We start from the raw sequence: 18,787 nt of genomic DNA, 5'->3' as shown, positions 1-18,787 counted from the left end.
GAGCGGAACTACTTCACGTCTGTCTGATACAGTCGGACGGCTTTTAAAGTGCACAGCCTCAAGGCTTAGCAGCTGGGTAACTCCCGTCACTAACAGCGCGGGTTGTTTACGATGTGTTTTGAGACACTGTTCAACTCCAGCAGTGAGCGACATAAAAACAGAAGTTGACCAAACGCAAACCACTAAAGAGACCTGAATGTTGACAATAAGTTTGTATTTTCCCCTTGACTTCTGTATATAAAGATATCATCATGGAGGAAGAGGTGGAGTTCCTACGTGATCAAGGTAAAAATATTTATATGTGGCTGCGTTTGTTAGTTTTTTCATTAAAGACATCTGATGAGTATTTATATATTATAAAAATAACATCTGTTGTAACTACGACAAGCACAGACCATAGACTGTAAAGCACAGACTCAATCGGCTTAAGGTCACCACTTAACATTGTCACTATTTATTTTGTTACACCGGTGCATGTTTAGTTTTTGGATACAGCATTATATCAGACATTAGCCACCTTAATTAATTTCTTCATAATCACAGTAAATATATAAACTATTATAATCAAACCTGAGGTCCGGGGTTCCATGTTTAAAAAAATAAGTTGGACTAATCATTTGTAAGTGCCAAGGATACTGTTTCCTGATATTGTTCTGTATAACTATGAAGTCAAACTGATGAGTCTTTCAATCTTCTCTATAGCTTTCTATATAAATATATATAAAAGGGGTTACTTTAATGCAATGGCAGATTAAAGGTGATCAATAAGGTGTCACCATAAAGTGTCTGGGACGTGACGCCCCTGATTACAAGTCAAAATTCTGAAGGGGCTCACATGCATAAGGGGTATTGTGTCTCGATCAGTCTGAAACCTCATTTAAATGATGCCAAATTCCTAACACAGTGCTCTGACAAATTATAGCTGAATTAAATCAACTTCTGTTATTAGTTTTAATCATCTTTATTAGGGGTGGGGGAAAAAATCGATTTATGTAAAAATTGAGATTCTTATCTTCTGAGATTTTACATGACTGATGACTGGAGTAGATCCTGAAGTATGTACTCATTCAAAAAATAGACTTTGAATCCGTGGATCCATGAATCCAGAATTTTTTTTAATCTAAAACAGATTCTGAATGGACCCCAAGACTTGATATCAAATTGAATCGTGAGACACCCAAAGATTCCCAGCCCTAATCTTTATCATAAACATCATAATGTTGTTGTCATCACTATGAGGCTTTCATACCTGAGAGAGATCAGCACCTTTACCTGCCTGATGATGGTCTCAAAAACGGTCAAATTAATTACGGCACTAAGCTTTTTAAAAGCACCAAAACAAGTATTGTACTTGAGTACAGTTTGAGGCACAAATTATTTACTTTAGTATTTTTATTTTTTCTGATGTCTACAGTTCTGCTTTTCAACTCCAATAACGTAACTTACTTCTCAGATTCACATAAGAAATACAAAATATAATAACAGATAAACTACATTTCTTTAAGTTGATTTTTTTTTTGCTGTTTGGGGCAATCCATCATTTTATAAACACACTAGTTTAAAATGCAACTGTAATTAAAGTGAGTTCTGGCTTTACTGTTACACTAAAGTGTTGATGTATGCATCAGTCGCTTTAATACAATAGTGTAAGACAATTATGTTATTATGAACCATTCTTTTATGATAAAAGCGGATAATGCAATTTTACTATTATATCAAGTTTTAAATGCAGGTCCTTTTTCCATCACTTAAATTAAAATTCTGTAAAGTAAGATAGCCTGTTTTGTTTAACTATCTCACCAAAAAATAACCTGAAGCTGGAAAGGAAACACATTGGTTTGTAGTACAATAAACACAAGACCCCTTTAAAAAAATTGTTTTGTGACAAAACTTGTTAAATCTGAATATTCAAACAAGTTGATTTTGTTGCATTTTTGTTTGCTTTTAGTTCACAGGTTAAATTCTGCCCTCAGTCGGTATCAGTTTGGAAGCCATTCTCAGTCCACATCATCGCAGGTAAACTTTGTTTAACTGAAAATTATTTTGTGACCGCAGTTATTTTTTTATGTTTGTGTTCTACTTTCTTAGATAACTATTCATCTACGTGTCTATATACCATACAGATTGGGGAAAAAGGTAGAGGAAAACTAGAATCAAGTTCATAGTAGGGTGTCGGGCTATAAGTCCACTTTAGCATTGATTCTACACTTCTGTGTTACTGTTTCTTTTTACTAGAGAACACTCATTCCCTTTTGTTGGGGGGGGGGGGGGGTTGTCATTCTAGAGAGACTACCTTGATTAGGATAGTACTGTTTATTATGAGATTTAAGTAATCACCAAAAACAATTTTATACTGAGTGATGATCCCCACAGGGGGTGAGGCAGGTCAGGCTGTGCTACTGCACTCCCATGTTTATTTGGAAAGAGACTGAACCCCAGTTGCTGCCAAAGGCATAGCCTTGAGTAAGTGAATTAAATAAGTTGCTGGAGGACTAGAAAAATGATATATGAATGTAATCTATTAACCATTTCACCATTGATTGGTATGCATTGACTGATAAAGACCGTCCTCTTCTAAGGAGAAAAGAAAACCTAAACTTAACCAGATAAATGCCTGCTTTAGCACAACAGAGCCTTTGCATCCCCACACTGTATGAGTCATGCAATAAGGTTTTTCTTTTTTCCTTACTCCTATAATGTACCTTACAGTTTTTGATCATGGAGGCTTCATTATTTGAAAACTTTCAATGTATTCTTTATTATGTTAATAAGGAACAGGATTTAAAATGAACTACTACCCCATAATGCTAACCCTCAGCCCCTGCATCTTTTCTGATTAGCAGGTTGAGGAGGCAAGATGTTCAGATTCATCTGCACCCTGGATCTTAGACAGAAGGTGAAGAACATTTACATCTAAAAGTCAGCCTTGTATATTGCAAAAAAATTGACCCATTCAAGTTTTAGGAACAAAAATCTGTCCATATGAGCCGACTGGTCAGCGGGTACTTAATTACATGAGTGACATCACAACTGATATGTGTTTCAGTGTAACCGCTCCTCTAATCGCTGAGTATGATCGGCACATGGATGAAATGACTGAGCAGCTGCAGAGATACCAGGTAAAAGAAAATACAACTTACAAATTCAGTCAAGTAAATTAAAGATTGTTGGAGCATAATATTAATAATGACATATTTTCACAAAATTCCTACAAGTTTGGGATGACAACATTTTAATTATACTAAAAAGAAAAAGTAAAAGAAAGCTTTGATCTGAGCTTGTTTCCATAAGTACCATATGAAGAATACTGGGGCTGCAACTAATGATTATTTGGATAATCGATTAATCGGTTCAATGTCTGATCAATGAATCAGATAGAAAAATCACACAACAAATTTTTATTTACATAGTCACAAAAAGGACCTTCATTAGTTTAACATAGTCAACCTAGGACATGTTTTTTCATTGGATTGCATTAGATATAACAAAACAAAAAAATCTGGTCGAACATATTTTAAATAGGCCTACCCACACTAAATCTGGTGTTGAAGTTGAATCTCTTTTTAAGATCACCTTTTTACTCTGCATTATATCTGTCAAAGCAAAAATCTGTGTAACACAATCTTAATCAAATTATTTATTATTTCATAAATTTGTTCCAAATGATAAACTTAACTACTTAACTTTGAATGTGTGTTTTTTTTGTTATGAGTCCTGAAAAATACTGATAATTTGTCATTTGTAAGTCATGTTTTAGTCAGATTTGTAAATCTTGACTCATTACATTTCAAGTGCTATTAAATGTAAAGGCTTGACTAATTGATAAACTTGTTGCACCTGTTTTAAATCAACAGTCGCTGATGACTGATGTCAAAGCAAAGTTGGAGAGGGTTGTCAAGGAGAACGAAAGGTAGACACATTTCCCTGGTGTCAACAAATGGACGGTAGTTTGACAAAAGCACTCAGTCAACACATGATTCAACACAAACCAAGCTTTCCTGTCGTTAAAATGATTATTAGAGAATATAAGATATTAATTGGTTTTAAGCCTATGTGATTTTAAAATTGAGTGTGACCATGATTATATGTGTTCAGTAAAGGTGACATATAATAGTTAAACGAATGTTAATAGTAGTTTGTTGGCTAGTCCCTTTTCAACAATTACATCATCTAGAGTGGACGACTTAGTTAATAGCCAAATCATTTGTACTTCACTGATTGCTATAAGGTTGTGCTTTTTCATTTACAAATAAAACCAAAACAAACCATTTAAATTTTATAAATTTTAATGAGGATATATTTGAATACCTTTAAATGTGGAACCCTTCTTTTGCCAGGCTGCATGCAGAGCTGAAGGACTCGGTTGAGAAGCAGCTTGATGCCCTGCCAGCAGCCTTGGGTGTGGAGGGAAGCACACTGGAGGAGGAAGATATTATCAGAAACCTCCAAGAACAGGTCCAGCTATCTGAACAGGTCTGCAGTTGTCCATAAGGGATCCCTTTATTGATTCATCCTTTTATTTACAGAAGGGAAACAATGATGTGCTTTATACAGCAGTAGCTACTAGGATTGTAAAAGAAAATGATTCCTTTGATAATTAATAACACTTTTCGATGCCATTTTTTCCCCCAAAATGTTACAACCACTGTAAACTTTAGGAAAGGTAGTATTGAAAAGTATAATTTGTTATTAACATATATTTTCATGTAATATACTGATCAGCCATAACATTATGACCATCTACCATCTAATATTGAGAAGGTATCATCAGGTCAAGACTAACACAGACCTGACCTGACAAGACATGGACTCCACTAGACCTCACTATAACTTTGTGTTGTGGTTAAGACATTAACAGCAGATCATTTATGTCTCATAAGTTGCGAGGTGAGATCTGAGGAATTTGCAGCACCTTGAAGTGGTTTTCGTGCTCCTCCAGACACCTTCTTCCATTGCCCCCTTGTTCAGTACTACCTATTCTATTTACCTATCACCAGTCAGGGTGCCCATGATGCTACAAAAAACTGTGAGGCTCTGTCACCTTTCTATCAGAAACAGGCATAACTTTTTCAGCAAATTTAGTTACCATAGGAATTGACCACATGCATTCCCCCCCCCCCCCCCGGTGCATCACCCTGTTGCTGTTTCACCAATTTTGGTTCCTTGGGCCATTTTTTGGAGGAACCAGGAACACCCCACAAAATCTGCCTAGTTTGAAGGTGCTCTGAGCCAGTTGTCTAACCATCACAATTTTGCCCTGCTGCTCAAATCCTGACCCTAGCCCATTTTCCTACTTCCAACACTTCAACTTCGAGGATAAATGTTCACTTGCTGCAAAACCTACGCAACCCACTGACAGGTGCCATTGTAACAGGATGATTAATGTTATTCACCTGTCAGTGGTCATAATGTGATGGCTGACCGGTGTATATTACCTCTAATGGAAGCAAAGCAGTGAAAAATAGAGATAAGACTCAATCTAAGCTCTAAAGAAGCAATAAACACGCCCCACCTTCACACAGCTAAAAGGAAGGAGCTAGAATTTGTTCAAATCAGCCAAAGCAATGTGTCATCCTGACCATAGTGTGTCTTTCAGCTCTGCCCCAATCACACCTGCAGCTCTTATACAGCAACAAGATACCAGACTGTTGTCTTCCACAAATCAGCAAACTGACATTTTGTCAGATAACCTTTGCATCTCATAAAGATGCATAAGTTATGTTTGTGTCAGTTGCAGACAGACGGAGAGCAGGAGAGAAAGACAGCGATGTCACCTTATCAATATGTGATAAGTCCCAAGTCCCAAGCTTCAGGCTGTTGGCTGTCAGCTCCACATTGCATTAAAATGATGTATACCAAACATGTCCAAAAAACAGTAAAATAATGCAAAAAAATAGAGAAAAATAGAGAAATGGAATAGACAAATAGACTAGGCTGAGACATACACTACCAATTGGATCTTATGTGATAATTGAGAGGGAATATTTTAATCTGAGTCTACTTTTTGTATAATTCCTTTTCATTTTACCTTTAGTTTCCTTTAACAGTATGTCAAATATCTGCATTTCTTCATTGACTTTTTTATGTACCAGGTTAAAAATTCAAAACAAGGAATTTATTTTTAATTTGGGGTGCTCAGGAGTTGATTTTTTGTAGCAATGGTACTTACAGAGTTGTTTATTTTTCACTACTATTTTGAGGTCCAAAATTGAAAGAAGAAAAATGGTTTCAATGCTCACTCACCACGGCCATCTTCCAAATTGTCCAGCTATTAAACATCCTGTGCCTGTTCTACACTTGGTTATACCCAGATTTGTATCTATACTGAATGCATTTGATTGTTGTTACTGTTTCTGGTTATTTAGGTTAAGGAACAACATTCTGAAACTGCATGAATGCCAATATTGTTTATGAACCTTTATATACATTTTTATGTGTATTTGTTTAGGAACGGTTAAAGGCCTTGGAGCTATGGCAGGCAACAGCCCAGCAGCTGGACTGCCTTCAGCAGGTCTACCAGAAGGCCATCTCTGATGGACAGAGTCACAATGCTCAGAGACAGCAGCTCAAGGTTTCAAAAGATCCAAAATTAACATTCAGAACCTGTCTATTTTTTGGCCAATCACTATCAGTATTTCACCACTAGATGGAACCATTATCATATAAATAAGGTTCATTACAGAAGTTTGGCTTTTGTTGGTGCTTGCTTTTAAGGTCATGTAAGAAGCAAGCAGTTAACTTCTATGAATGGGTCATTTTTCTGTCTCAGGACCAACTTGTTCAGTTCCAGCAGCACACACACAAACTTCAAGTGGCCAATCAGAGACTAGAAACAGTAAGTGATGGTTAATTTAAGTTGTGTTAAATTGTCCCAGGGATTGTCGGCTTGAAGGCTATGCAATACTCTGAAACTAATCCAGCTCTAATTATAATGATCTTGTAACTAACTAACTAACTAATGAAAGTGAATTAGTTTCTGAACTACTTTGGTAGCCAGCAAGAACTATTGGTTGTATTAAGGAATGTAAGCTTGCTTGGACATTTTTTTTTACACATTACTGTATTCTAGTCTCTCTCTCTTTCTTCTCTTGTTTCTACAAACTGTTACGATTTTATCAAGACCATGTTGTAACAAGATCTGCCTTATTTGAAGATTAGAGTATGTTTTTCTTTTACTATAAGTAACACATACAAACACATGATCACACAAGTAGACATAGTGTTACTATGGACACAATCCACTTCCAGGGTGTTTGGAGAGCGTAATACTATATCAATTGGATGCATTTTTAATGATGGGGCAAGCCTTGTGTTCTCCCCTTACTGACATCAGTCACTATACGAGAAGGCTTTACTTTGCAGCCATGAATAGTTGACAGAGGCTTTTAAAGGATTTTTATAAAAGTACTAAGTTTTGTTCCATATTTTTGTGTGGGAAATTTGGAATCAGTTGAGACTGGAAAGTCGCTATGCTACATTCACGGCAGTCATGTCTTTCTTGCCACACACAGACTAACCAGCACTTCCTAAAGACAGTGACGGTGCAGAACAAGGAGATGGAGGAACTACACCATCAGCTCAGGTAACCTAATATCAATCTAATGACAACGTATACCTCAGAATGTCTAGCTGTTAGAGGTCTGCCCTATCAAAGACTTTTTTGTGTACTTCTGCCGTTTTCACAAAAATTCCCACTTCAGTTATAGATTCAGTTGAAAAGCCTTATTCATTGCAAGTAACCTGCTAACAATTCCACAATGTGAATCTGCCTAAACAAGTGATTGTATGAGTAATAATCTAGTTTATTTTTAAAGCAAAAACAAAGTTACAAAGTGCTTTACAGAACAGAAAAATCCCAACAGTAATATACCCAACAAATAAAACCATTACAATAAATAGATCAATTGCCCCCTCTAACTCTGGTTAATGTTCATTTTTAAATTGTTGTTTTCTGTTTCTTACTGGTGTAGGCAATCCAAGTCTGAGTTGAGAATGGCTACCAACAAAGTGGATGAGATGACCAAATTGCTACAGAATTTCCAGGAACAGACGAAGAGATGGGTGAGGGGGAAATCAAAAACCCATGGAATAAAAAGCTGTTGCAAGAAAAAAATAGGTTGTTAACTTGAAGGTTATGGGGAAGGATTTGGAGAATTCAGTCAGTGCTATTTAGACACAAATTCTGCGTTGTTTTGTTTTTGGTTGTTTTTCTTTTACTTTTGGATATCACTTTGGACTTTGGTGACCAGCTTTAGTCTTATAAACATTGTAAATCAATTCCTCAAATCTTGAAAACCCTTGATTGTGTGAATAAATTCAGGAGGAGGATGTGGCAGAGGCTCAAGGTCGTGAGGGCACAGCAGAGAGAAGGCTCCAACAGCTTCAGTCTGCTTTGAACCAGATGGAGGCCCGGTAAGCTCATTTACAACATATTTCTTTACTTGAATTCCAATTTTCATCATTTTCTGACCCTTTTTAAATGTTTCCAAACTTAAAAATATGTCAAATGTATGCAAAATCATGGGACTAAAACATGTAATTTCCTGAATTGAGAAAGTTGTTTAAAATTGTGTACAATTTTCAGAGTTTCTGCAAGTCATTAAAAAAAAGCGTTTCTTGACAGTTTCACACCAAATTCACTTTTTAAAAATTGACATTAAATATATACATTGGGGTCCTAAAGACTGAAAATACTTTAAAACATTGGTAACTTTGAAATACTTCTTTGTGGAAGGGGTTTGGAAAGTAGTCTTTTCAAAACCACTTCTTAAAAAAGTTATAAGGCTAAATGATTGGGATGGACACAGGGATACAAGTTTTACAGAAACAAATATTCAACCTTTCAGTGAAGTTTAAGGCTGATATCATCTTCCATTTAAAAAAGAAAAAATAGTAAAACATTTGACGTAAGTGCAAATTAGAAGCTTTTTGGACCTCACTGCAGCAGTAGCCCAAAAACGATGACCTGTTTAATCATGGATTTCTACTGAATTACAACACCTAGCAGTAGTTAACCCAACAGTGTAATTACCACCTTTTTCTAAAGGTTAAAAGCTGCATCTCAGGAGGCAGAGGCAGTCTGCAGGGAGCAAACTGTTTGGGAGAGCAAAGTAGGGGAACTCCAAGGACACTGCACAACCCTTGAAGAGGAGAAGTATGAGGCACTGGCAAAAGTCAGGGAGATTGTTCAGATTGCTGAGGAGGCTGCATTGCAGAAGGACCAGGTGACTACAGTCATTTTTCTCTTCCTTCCCCCTTTCCATGTCTGTTTTATTTCACTGGAAGATAATTACTCTTATTAATTCTGTTAAATCTAATATTTTATACAATATTTGAACAAACAGGACAAAGAACATGCATGAGCAAATTACAGATTAACTCTTATTCATTCTGATGAGATGCATTACCTACCAAACCACTGACAAAACTGGCACTCTGAATTGTGTATGGCTTGACCCTATACCCTCCAGGCACTGTTAAGAGAGAAACAGAAGGCTGAGGAGCTGGAAAAGACAAAGGAGGGCATCAAGCTGTTAATCCAGGATGTTGTGGTCCGCACTAGAAAAGAGGTAAAGTTGCCAAAGGGCTTCCTAATTGTCTCATATAAAAATGAAGTTCCATGACTGGATGACTTCAAAATCAACAAATTGTTTCAGACTTGCATATAATTATTTAATGTAACGTACTTTATACGATTAAATTCCGCTTTTGTGGCCACTGGATGTATAACACTGCTACATTAAAGAACTGGATGGTGTCAAGATATTTGATTTGTCTGTGTGATTGAAAACCTTACACTTAAATTAAAGGTGCAATATGTAATTTTTGATGTGCATTAATTACATTTTGTTTGCCCATATATAAGCTATATATATGTGCAAGTTATAAGTTACTCCCCATTTTTTAACTATGTTATCTCTCACAGGTAGAAATTGTGCGCAAGCAGTGCAACTCTCAAATCCACCGTATGGCTGAAGAGCTGTCTGCACTGCAGTTGGTAAATATCCTGCATGTTGGGCACAATTCCTTTCATCATTATTTAAAATTCTTGTTATCCTTGTTACAGCCCCTGCCTGTGTACTGTACTGTTCTTTCTATCCTTACTTTTGTGCCCCCCGTTTCAACTTTTCTCAAGGAGGCTGCAGATAAGGAATCTCAGCTTGAACGGTCCCTTCGAGAGAGAAAAGCTGTAGAGGAGGAGCTTCAGAAGGTATGGGATGGGATAGAAAGCAAACGAGAGCAGCTAATGTAAGATATGTAAGATATCTTTATTGACACTGTGAAAGTACAGCAAAATGCTGATGGAGCAAGCCTGTAGATGCCCAATATCAGAAAATATACAAATACTAAAACCAAATATACAAATAAGAAATACAGTGAAAGGGAGGAATGGGGCTTCTATTCTGCACAGAGTCAGTGGGGGGTGGGGTGTCCCTTCTGAGTGTTAAGGAGTGAGACAGCTCTGTGGTGGAAGCTGTTTCGGAGTCTTGTCTAGTTTAGACTTAGTTTAATTTAGCCAGCTCGAGTGTTGATAGTTTGTATTAACGATGATAGCTTAAATGCTACCTATGGTGTTTTTTCTCTAGGTGTATAGAGAAGGTGGGGCAGAACCAGAGTTCAGGAAAATCGAAGCCCTTCACCAGAGGTGTCTTGATGCAGAAAGGATAAAGGAAGACTTGAGCCTCGCACTGCAAAGCATCCAGAACAAACAAAAAAAGGTGGAGTTGGAGTAAGTGTGATGAAGCACTGTGAGCTAATCCTAAGAATTCTGGGAATTATTAAGGTTTAGCTCAGCAACTGCATTCAAGTTCTTTATCAATTTCTTTATAAAAAATATAAATGTATATGTGTGTGTGTGTGTGTGAGAGAGAGATATTCATCTATTGATATATGTATATGTAGCTACAATGAAGAGCTGTCAAGGTGCCAGGAGGAAGTGCAGCAACTGCAGCGCTGTCTTGATGAGGCCAGAGACGACTGTATCTGTGTCAGTGAGGAAAGGCTCCAGCTGCAACAGAAGAACTTGCAGCTTCATAAGGAAATGGATGAGTTGCGCAAGGCCTCCTTGCTGGTCCAAAAAAAGGCAAAACAACAGGTAACTAAATGATAATTAAACAAAATAATAATGAAATTCAAACAACAGTCCACATGTAAACAGTCAAGCACACACCAATGAAAACCACAAAAATATTGGACATTACCCATATTGCATAAGATCCACACCAAAAAATTAAGCTGAATATGAGAAAAGATAAAAATATAAGAACACTGTGATGCTATTTCACAACCAATACAACCTAACAAAGCAGTACTTCGAGTTCAGATTTTCACCTGATAAGAGGCAATATTGTTCTACCAGTTCTCGACGGTGCTACTGCAGATAATGTCACTTTAGGTGGCGGTCCTGGAACACATGAGCACTCACACCACCAAACCAATGTGGACAAACAAGACATTTGGTGCGTAGCATTAAGACTGTCCACTTGTGATTCAATCACCCAGGATGATTGTTAATGTGCATACAGGGCCATTGTATAACCGTTTTTAAAGTACTGTAGTAATACTCACAACAAATAAATAAATTGTATTGTGTAAAATCAGTGGAGTGCCCCTTAGGATGCTTGCAAGAGAAAAAAAGCAGAAGGGAAAGAAAATATAGATTTTTCAGCATACTGATTGCACAAAGAAAACATTTTGGCAGGGAAATGGGAAAACAGTTGCTGGAAAAAATATTCAGAAGCCTCTGTCAAAGGGAATGTGGAAAAGTTGGTATCAGTTAAAATCTAAGAATGGCAGAAATTACAATGCATGCTTCGCACACAAGTAATGCCTTAATAAAGTGAGGCTCGTGTCCACCTAGAATTATTTTTAATCGCGCAAATGTCTTTTTTTTACTATTGTTCCCAAAGAGAAGAGAGCGTTTGCGCTTTGAGCTAAAAATCTTTTCAGAAGGGTCCTGTTGACATCACCGGTACTTCTTTCAGGCAGTCAAGTAGTTTGGTTGGGTACTTGCTCAGTGTCTAATTGGAGCTTTGATAGCGGGGCAGTCATGATTATTGAGCTCCTCATCCTGACAAAGTAGAAGGGCAAGCGTCCTCTGTTTATAGTGAAGGGAAAAAAACAATCTCAAATAAAGAACAGTGGAGTTTGTCATACAGTGGCCATATTTTTTCAGTGACTGTTGTCATAGAGACAACATGCAGCGCTTTTATTCTCAGTGCAGAAGTGTTTCATCCAAGCACTCCAGAGCACACAGCCAGCGTTTTTCAGCCAAAAAAAAGAAAACCCAGGTGGACACGGGTTCTGATGTCAGAAAAAATTTAAAATAAACAGCTTAGTATTTGTTTAGAAGGGTAGAGAAAATGAAGACTGAACATATGTCTTTTTGAATTAATTTTAGACCCAAAACATTCCCTCTTCTGCCCTTTCCGCAGTTGTCACAGATTGAGCAGGAGTACAACCTGAAGGAAAAGGGACTTGAGGCAAGGATGCAGGAGTTGGAGGACTGCAGCCGAAGCTCCAGTGCTGATATGAAACGCCTCCTTACAGCCCAGCTGAAAAGTACCCAGCACTGGAAGGAAGAGAACAAGAGCGTGGTTCAGGCCTTTGAGATGAAAATCACCGGCCTCAAGTAAGAACTTTTGAAGTTAGATTAATCTTGATAGAGTAAAGAATTTTAGAAATTAAATTTGCATGGAACCAAAGGGATGGCAGTTTAAATTTAAAGTGATAAGGGACTTCTTCAACAAACACCCATCAATGTAATTTGACTAGTTGTTTTCGTTTAATATGAATTAATGCCATTCTCAATAAGAGTAATCATTTTCAAATAAGAAAATGATTCTTCCTTGGATACAGTAGTGCAAAATATTTCAATAAGGTTAACACTAATATTGGCACAGACTTCCTGAAAATGTTTTGCCATTTAAGACAATACTACATTGCTTGATTACTAAACATGTTCAACACTAGAAAATAAAGCTGTGTGTTTTTGCCTAGAAAATGCTTTATTTTTTGTAATGTATATTTCAGGGCAGAGCTAAATCGTCAGAAGCAGCATTCACACGAGCTAGCGATGGAGCTTGAAACTGACCATAATACTGTTGTTGAGGTTTGTGGAACTCAGGCATGTGCACTCACACAACACTGTGGCTTGATAAAGAATGCATTATCATTTGGAGTGGAAAGGAGATTAGGCAGTTAGCCATTCTAGTGGCCAAATAATGGTTACTAAAAGAAACATCTTTATCTGTTAAGATGTCAGAGCTCTTTCTTTTAACTCAGACAAGTACCAAGCAAAAACAAGCAGGGATGTTTGAGTTTAGAAACCTGCATCCCATGTGGAAAGCAGCATCATACCAAATAATAAAGACACTTTGTAAAAGTCAAATGTATGCCGTCCTTCCTGTGTAATAAAATACATCAAGTGATTTTTTTTCCCCTTTTGATACTGGCAAAATAATTTAGTTGCAGAGAAGATGTAAGCGAGCACAGATAGACTTGGTCTTGTGCTTAGTCTTGGGTTAAGACAATGTATGATAAACTAAAAAAGGACTAATTCAAAACAAATTGAGAGGATTCACCAACACTATCTGAATATTAACAAATGTCTAGCGCCAGCTGGAATTGTATGGTGTCCTCAAGTCCCTTTCCCAAGAGTGATACTTGTACAATTTGTCATGTTACCTAGGTGTTGGAAAAAAAAGTTCTAACTTACTATAACTTAAGTTATGTTTTAACTACTTGGTATGTGTGTGTGCAGTATGAGAGGCAGCTAGCACAGTATCAAGAGAAGATAAGTCGTCTCCAGAATCGTCTGACGCAGGCTGAAAAAAGGGCAACTACAGCGACACAACAGGTATGGGTAACAAGGTGCAATACTAAATACTGGCATAGTGTGTCTTACATGGAGAGTATATTTCTTTTTTTTTTTCTTTTCCTCTGTAAACTGAGTTATTTGTAATTCATCTATAATGCTTATCTTTTTCTTTTTTTAAAACAGCTGAGTATTCTGGCATTTCCACGAAGGAAAACAAACATGGGTGATGAAGATACTGTGTAACGACTATAGTCACTGTGCTATAGTAGAAATCATTTAGTCATATACTGTGTGTTTACTGTTTAGAGGATGTCCTTTTTTTTATTAATAAAGTATTGTCATTTTGGCCAAAGGCAGGACAAGTATCTTTAGTAAAATGGTGATAGAATGATTATTTATATGAGTGATTATTTTTTAAATTTTTTGGGTGAATTGTATTTACATGGATGGAATAATATGTGACGTTTTGGATAAAAACATGTTTTCTTATAACTCAAATAAACACCTTTAAAATATACCTTGGTTCTCAGTGTACTTAAAGAGATTGGGGTTTAACAGGAATTCTGTGCTTTGGGTCTTGTATATTAACTTTACATAATATCATTAAATGATTAAAAGAGTCTTATAGAATGGCGGTGTGCAAGGGACATAAACCTATATTGGGTGCCTTTGATCTTCGGCCCTCAGAGGACACTACATTAAAACAGAATTGATATTTTAATGGACATTACTACATGCACTCATGGACACTTCCAAAATCCATTGCCTGTGAACAGTTTGTGGCTGCATCCACAACTGCAAGATGAAACTATTATTCAAAGAGCACACATTGTTTTATATCTGATCCAGGAGGTGACCATAGGCTGTAAATATGCAAAAAGGAAAGATTTTAAAAATACTTTTTTACCTACTGCAATTGCACTTTATAAGACTCCCCTTTAAGTAAGGACAGGAGACATTTAAACTTTTAAACTTTAGCCTGAGCTGCATATATCAAACTGTATTTTGCACCTGTATATTTGCACACTTGACTGCTTTTTTATAATAATTATTTATTGATCTATCATACTATGCACTGGCAGAGCTAGTATTTTGTACTGTTATCTATGAGTAACAGCTACTTATGCACATGGACCATCCATACCACTTTTTTTTATCCTGGCTATGTATTGTGGGCTCATGTTTTTTGTATGGGTGGGATATGTATGTATGTGTTGTGTGTTTGTATGTATGCTGGCTGCTGGAACACCTAAATGTCCCTGCTGGGATGAATAAAGTATATCTTATCTTTATCTTATTAAGGGTGAAGGGTGAACATTCTCTTTTTGTTTGGTTGCATTGCATCCTGGGAGAAAGCGCGTTGCTATGAGACCGCAAACTTTAGTTCCAGCCACAGTTAAAGTGCATTAGTAAGTTTCTAAAACTATGAAGCAGAACTATATGAAAAACTTTTCGGAGCTGACTATTTGACACGGTACGTATGTCTAAACACCCTCTCGGAGAAGAAGCCTGCTCAATTGAAGAAAATCGCCAATTCCGATACGCATTTTGAGTAACTTGTCGAACATAATGTTTCCGCTTTAAATAATTATATTCGGCTAAGCGTGCAAAATTAAAAGCGATTCACTACCGTGGCCGCATTAGTGTTAAGTAAGCTACTGTAGAAGTTTGTCGCCATGTGTTTTAAATGTTTTAAGATAATGAGCTGCGGGGTTTTTAATAATCGGCCACTTTTAGAAGTGATCGTTAATTTCAGTTACATATCTTTCTCAAATGTTAGTCTAATTCATGTTTTATTAAATACTTTCTAGCACACGTTAATGTAAGCTTGTGTTTTTGTTGGTCTTGTCTTGATCATTTAGATCCTTCACCATGGCCTCTGCCTCTCAAAGGGCTTCTCCGCGGAACTGCCCAGGCCAAAGAGGGGAAACTAAACCTACAGGTAAAGTTGACACCTGCTGCTGATGCTTTTAGCCTATCATAGTGACACAAACATGTTTTGGTTTGCCAACATTAATATTACATGCCAGCAACGAACAAACAATTTGACTCTACATATTGTTCCAGATCAACTCCACAAGCTACCTGAACTACAAAGGTCCACTATCCCACCGAGGCCCCCAGTCCATGTAAACGACCCACAGGTGAGTCTTGGTAGAGTCAAGTCATACTGGCTTAGAATATGAAACTGAAATAGCATTTACTGTACAACCAATGTACTGCCATCTAATCACTTTCTGTATAATAGAATCCTTTGCTCATTTGCAAAAGGAACTATTAAAAGTGTACCTAGATTTTAGTTTCTTCCTTTTATCACAGGCTGTTCTGAAGAGGCATGTAAAAAGGAAACAACCAAGTCTCCACCACTTGAAAGCCCGTGAGCAGTTGTTTTTTCCAGGCCTGTACACTCAAACACCTCCCTGTGGACAAACAGAGAAGCCACGAAGGCGATATGAACAATTACCTGTCCACCTACCTCCTCTGCCTTCCACAACAACTAAGGTTAGTGACAAACATGTTTTGGAAGAAAGAGATATGCATCGTGTATGAAGGAAAAGACCCCTTAAAGAATCCACATTAGGGTACAGTTCATACATCTTAAAGAAAGGCAAGATTAAACCCAAAGCTATCAGTTAAACTGGCAATAGCATCACACTTTTAAGCTATCAATTCACCACCCTGTAGAAGTGAATGGTGGTAGCAAAGTATACTTTGAAAAATTGCAATTTTAATTTTAAATAAGTTAACTGCCTCAAATAAGTAACTTTCAGGAGGATAATCATCTGTGCCTGTCTCTTCCCACCACTCCTCAGCTGTCTCAGAGTGTCATATCAACCTCTAGTCTCTCCAGACGACCTTTTTCCATTAAGAGGAGTGGACAATTTGACAATCCCTCCAAAGTTCAAATCTATCAGTACAGTAAGGACGACTGTTTGTTGATCAGCGATGGAGGTGTGTTACAAGTGTGTGAAGATGAGTTTGACTTTGTAACCCTCGAGCGCTGGGAAGATCAGTATAACTACCACTGCAAGCTGATGAGCATCCCTTTCTTTGCTCTCTTCAAAAAATGGAAACCCTTCTACCTCTGGCGTACCCAAGTTCGCGCCAGGAAGATCCATTTGGCTAGGGAGTCCCTCCAAACAAATTTGTTTATTGCCAGTAAGGTATGTGTCTGTTTGAAAAGTTAGTTCTGGATTTTTTCCCCCAGCCTTATTTAATTGTCTTGAATATGGAAGAAGTACATTTTCACTGAGGGTAACAATCTTTGAGGTTAACAACTTTTTATTGAATTATTGTAAATAATACCCATATTACGTGGTAATTAACAATTTTATGTATCACACAGTATCTTAGTCTGGCACTGATCGATATCAGGAAAATGTGTTGCCAAATCAGTGACACAGGCTTGTTTCACGTGGAGAAAAATCACACCTACTCACTGTCTGAGTTCCAGGACATCCAGTTCAAACAACTGCAAGAGGTGCAATTTCACATTTATAAAAATGTTTGCAGCTTGTACATACATATTGTATATCTCTGTGTGCCCCCCCAGAAGTTATTTATTTTTCTCATTTGATTATTTTGTCAGGTATTGACTGACATAAAGAAGTTTGAAGACCTCATCAAAGAGGTGACAATTTGTGGCTGTCGCAACTACTTGTCAGATCCTCTGTCCAAGTCTGATGACCCAAGTGCGTACAGACTAACCATAAGGAGACACTGTAGACAATGTAAAAAGACAACAATGTTTAAAGTTTGATTGAACTCTCTTTTTGTAACAGGTGTTCAAAGGAAGAAAACTATCATGGAGCTCAATGAGACTTTTCACTGCACCCGCCTCATCTGGTAAGAAATGTTTTTCCATTAATTTTCTTGTAATTATTTTGTCCAAAAAAAAAGTATATATGTGTATATGTGTATATATATATATATATATATATATATGTCAAAATATGTATCTTATCAACACTGTCCTTTTGTGTCTCTCACCTATCCAGCTTCATTCGCCTGGTTGACTATTTGGTCATTAACACCTTGCACGTCTTAATGGTAAATGCAGTGACCAAGCTGCTGTCTGTGGTCCGTGAGAAGGTACATCAAACCCCCAGTCATGCCATAATTCAGAGCTGGAGCCAGCAATATGAGGCAAAAACTGAAACTGTTGAAGAAGAGATGGATAAGAAGGTAGGGCATTTCTAATTATTAACATTGAAGTTAATAATAACTATACCCGCCAAATCGAGTTTCAAGAAGACACAAACAAAGCAGTGTTTAAATTTATTGTATGTTTTGTGTTGTTTAGTGCTTCAAGTCCGAAACTCCTGGGGCCCAATCCATGTTCGTAACTCATCTAATGCTGGATACAAATGCTTTGACCTACAAACCTTCTGAAGAAAACTTTCAGGTTCCTTTCTTCTAAATTCTTTACAATTCATTTAATTGTCCACTGACCTTTTCATATTCACCTAAATCCCTTGTCTATTCCCATAGAAGACACTTGCAGAGGTCATTGGGCTGTTTGAGTCAACAGTGATGTCAGTCAATACACTTTCCGCTGATCCTGATCTTTATGCATTCACAAAACCCCAATCAGACAAGGTAGTGAAAAGAAAGTTACTGAAAAGACCTGGGGCCGTATTCACAAAGCCTTCTAAGTGCTAAGAGTTGCTCCTAGTGACAAAATTATAAGAAAATTCTTAGAATTGTGACATTTTCTAAGAATTTCCCCTCAAAGTTAAGACTAGATCCTTGTAAAGATGAAAGTTATTCATAACGTGTCTTACAGCCTGTCCTAACAGCACGCGACACGAGCGTCAGCGACAAAATCAGCCTGATTCTATTGTTTCTATTCTATTGGCGCGCCGTTTTTACTCTGACGCCCCGTTTCTATTTTCCTCTCTGTCGCTCGCGTCAACGGACAGGGAACGAGGAAGGATGGGACTCTACAAGGCACTGACACTCGCTTTT

At 37.2% G+C, this 18,787-nt stretch overlaps 2 protein-coding genes across 5 annotated transcripts in view; both read left to right on the top strand.

The window, feature by feature from the left end:
- The first annotated feature begins 39 nt into the window (after positions 1-39).
- On the top strand, positions 40-14,336 carry sclt1 (sodium channel and clathrin linker 1). Of its 4 annotated transcripts, none has more exons than XM_061052124.1 (21): positions 40-285; positions 1,949-2,016; positions 2,844-2,896; positions 3,047-3,119; positions 3,855-3,910; positions 4,338-4,473; positions 6,449-6,571; positions 6,770-6,835; positions 7,512-7,582; positions 7,971-8,061; positions 8,321-8,412; positions 9,047-9,224; positions 9,471-9,569; positions 9,926-9,997; positions 10,136-10,210; positions 10,587-10,729; positions 10,903-11,095; positions 12,435-12,631; positions 13,033-13,111; positions 13,763-13,858; positions 14,003-14,336. In XM_061052124.1, the coding sequence occupies exons 1-21, from the start codon at positions 252-254 to the stop codon at positions 14,060-14,062; spliced, it is 2,055 nt and encodes a 684-aa protein (XP_060908107.1). In that variant the 5' UTR covers positions 40-251; the 3' UTR covers positions 14,063-14,336. The 4 variants fall into 4 exon arrangements, with proteins under 4 accessions (XP_060908107.1, XP_060908116.1, XP_060908099.1 ...); XM_061052133.1 differs by having other exon boundaries at positions 2,841-2,896; positions 10,139-10,210; XM_061052116.1 differs by having other exon boundaries at positions 2,841-2,896.
- Positions 14,337-15,691: 1,355 nt separating this feature from the next.
- dnah6 (dynein, axonemal, heavy chain 6) overlaps positions 15,692-18,787 on the top strand; it is a 72,196-nt gene continuing 69,100 nt past the window's right edge. Inside the window, exons 1-10 of the mRNA XM_061026665.1 lie at positions 15,692-15,761; positions 15,887-15,963; positions 16,139-16,321; positions 16,642-16,983; positions 17,166-17,300; positions 17,409-17,511; positions 17,602-17,665; positions 17,818-18,004; positions 18,132-18,224; positions 18,311-18,418. Coding sequence (XP_060882648.1) covers positions 15,692-15,761; positions 15,887-15,963; positions 16,139-16,321; positions 16,642-16,983; positions 17,166-17,300; positions 17,409-17,511; positions 17,602-17,665; positions 17,818-18,004; positions 18,132-18,224; positions 18,311-18,418 — 1,362 coding nt within the window. The remainder of the gene's footprint in view (positions 15,762-15,886; positions 15,964-16,138; positions 16,322-16,641; positions 16,984-17,165; positions 17,301-17,408; positions 17,512-17,601; positions 17,666-17,817; positions 18,005-18,131; positions 18,225-18,310; positions 18,419-18,787) is intronic.

Source organism: Labrus mixtus, chromosome 2 (assembly GCF_963584025.1).
Source record: "Labrus mixtus chromosome 2, fLabMix1.1, whole genome shotgun sequence".
In the NCBI taxonomy this organism is placed as follows: Eukaryota; Metazoa; Chordata; class Actinopteri; order Labriformes; family Labridae; genus Labrus; species Labrus mixtus.
This window is presented reverse-complemented; position numbering and strand designations above follow the sequence as displayed.

Excerpts from the sequence above, each read along its gene's own strand:
- sclt1 (XM_061052116.1), top strand. The coding sequence starts at position 252 with ATGGAGGAAGAGGTGGAGTTCCTACGTGATCAAG. Across the intron at positions 6,836-7,511 it reads CCAATCAGAGACTAGAAACA|ACTAACCAGCACTTCCTAAA; the intron begins GTAAGTGATGGT and ends TGCCACACACAG. Across the intron at positions 9,998-10,135 it reads AGCTGTCTGCACTGCAGTTG|GAGGCTGCAGATAAGGAATC; the intron begins GTAAATATCCTG and ends ACTTTTCTCAAG.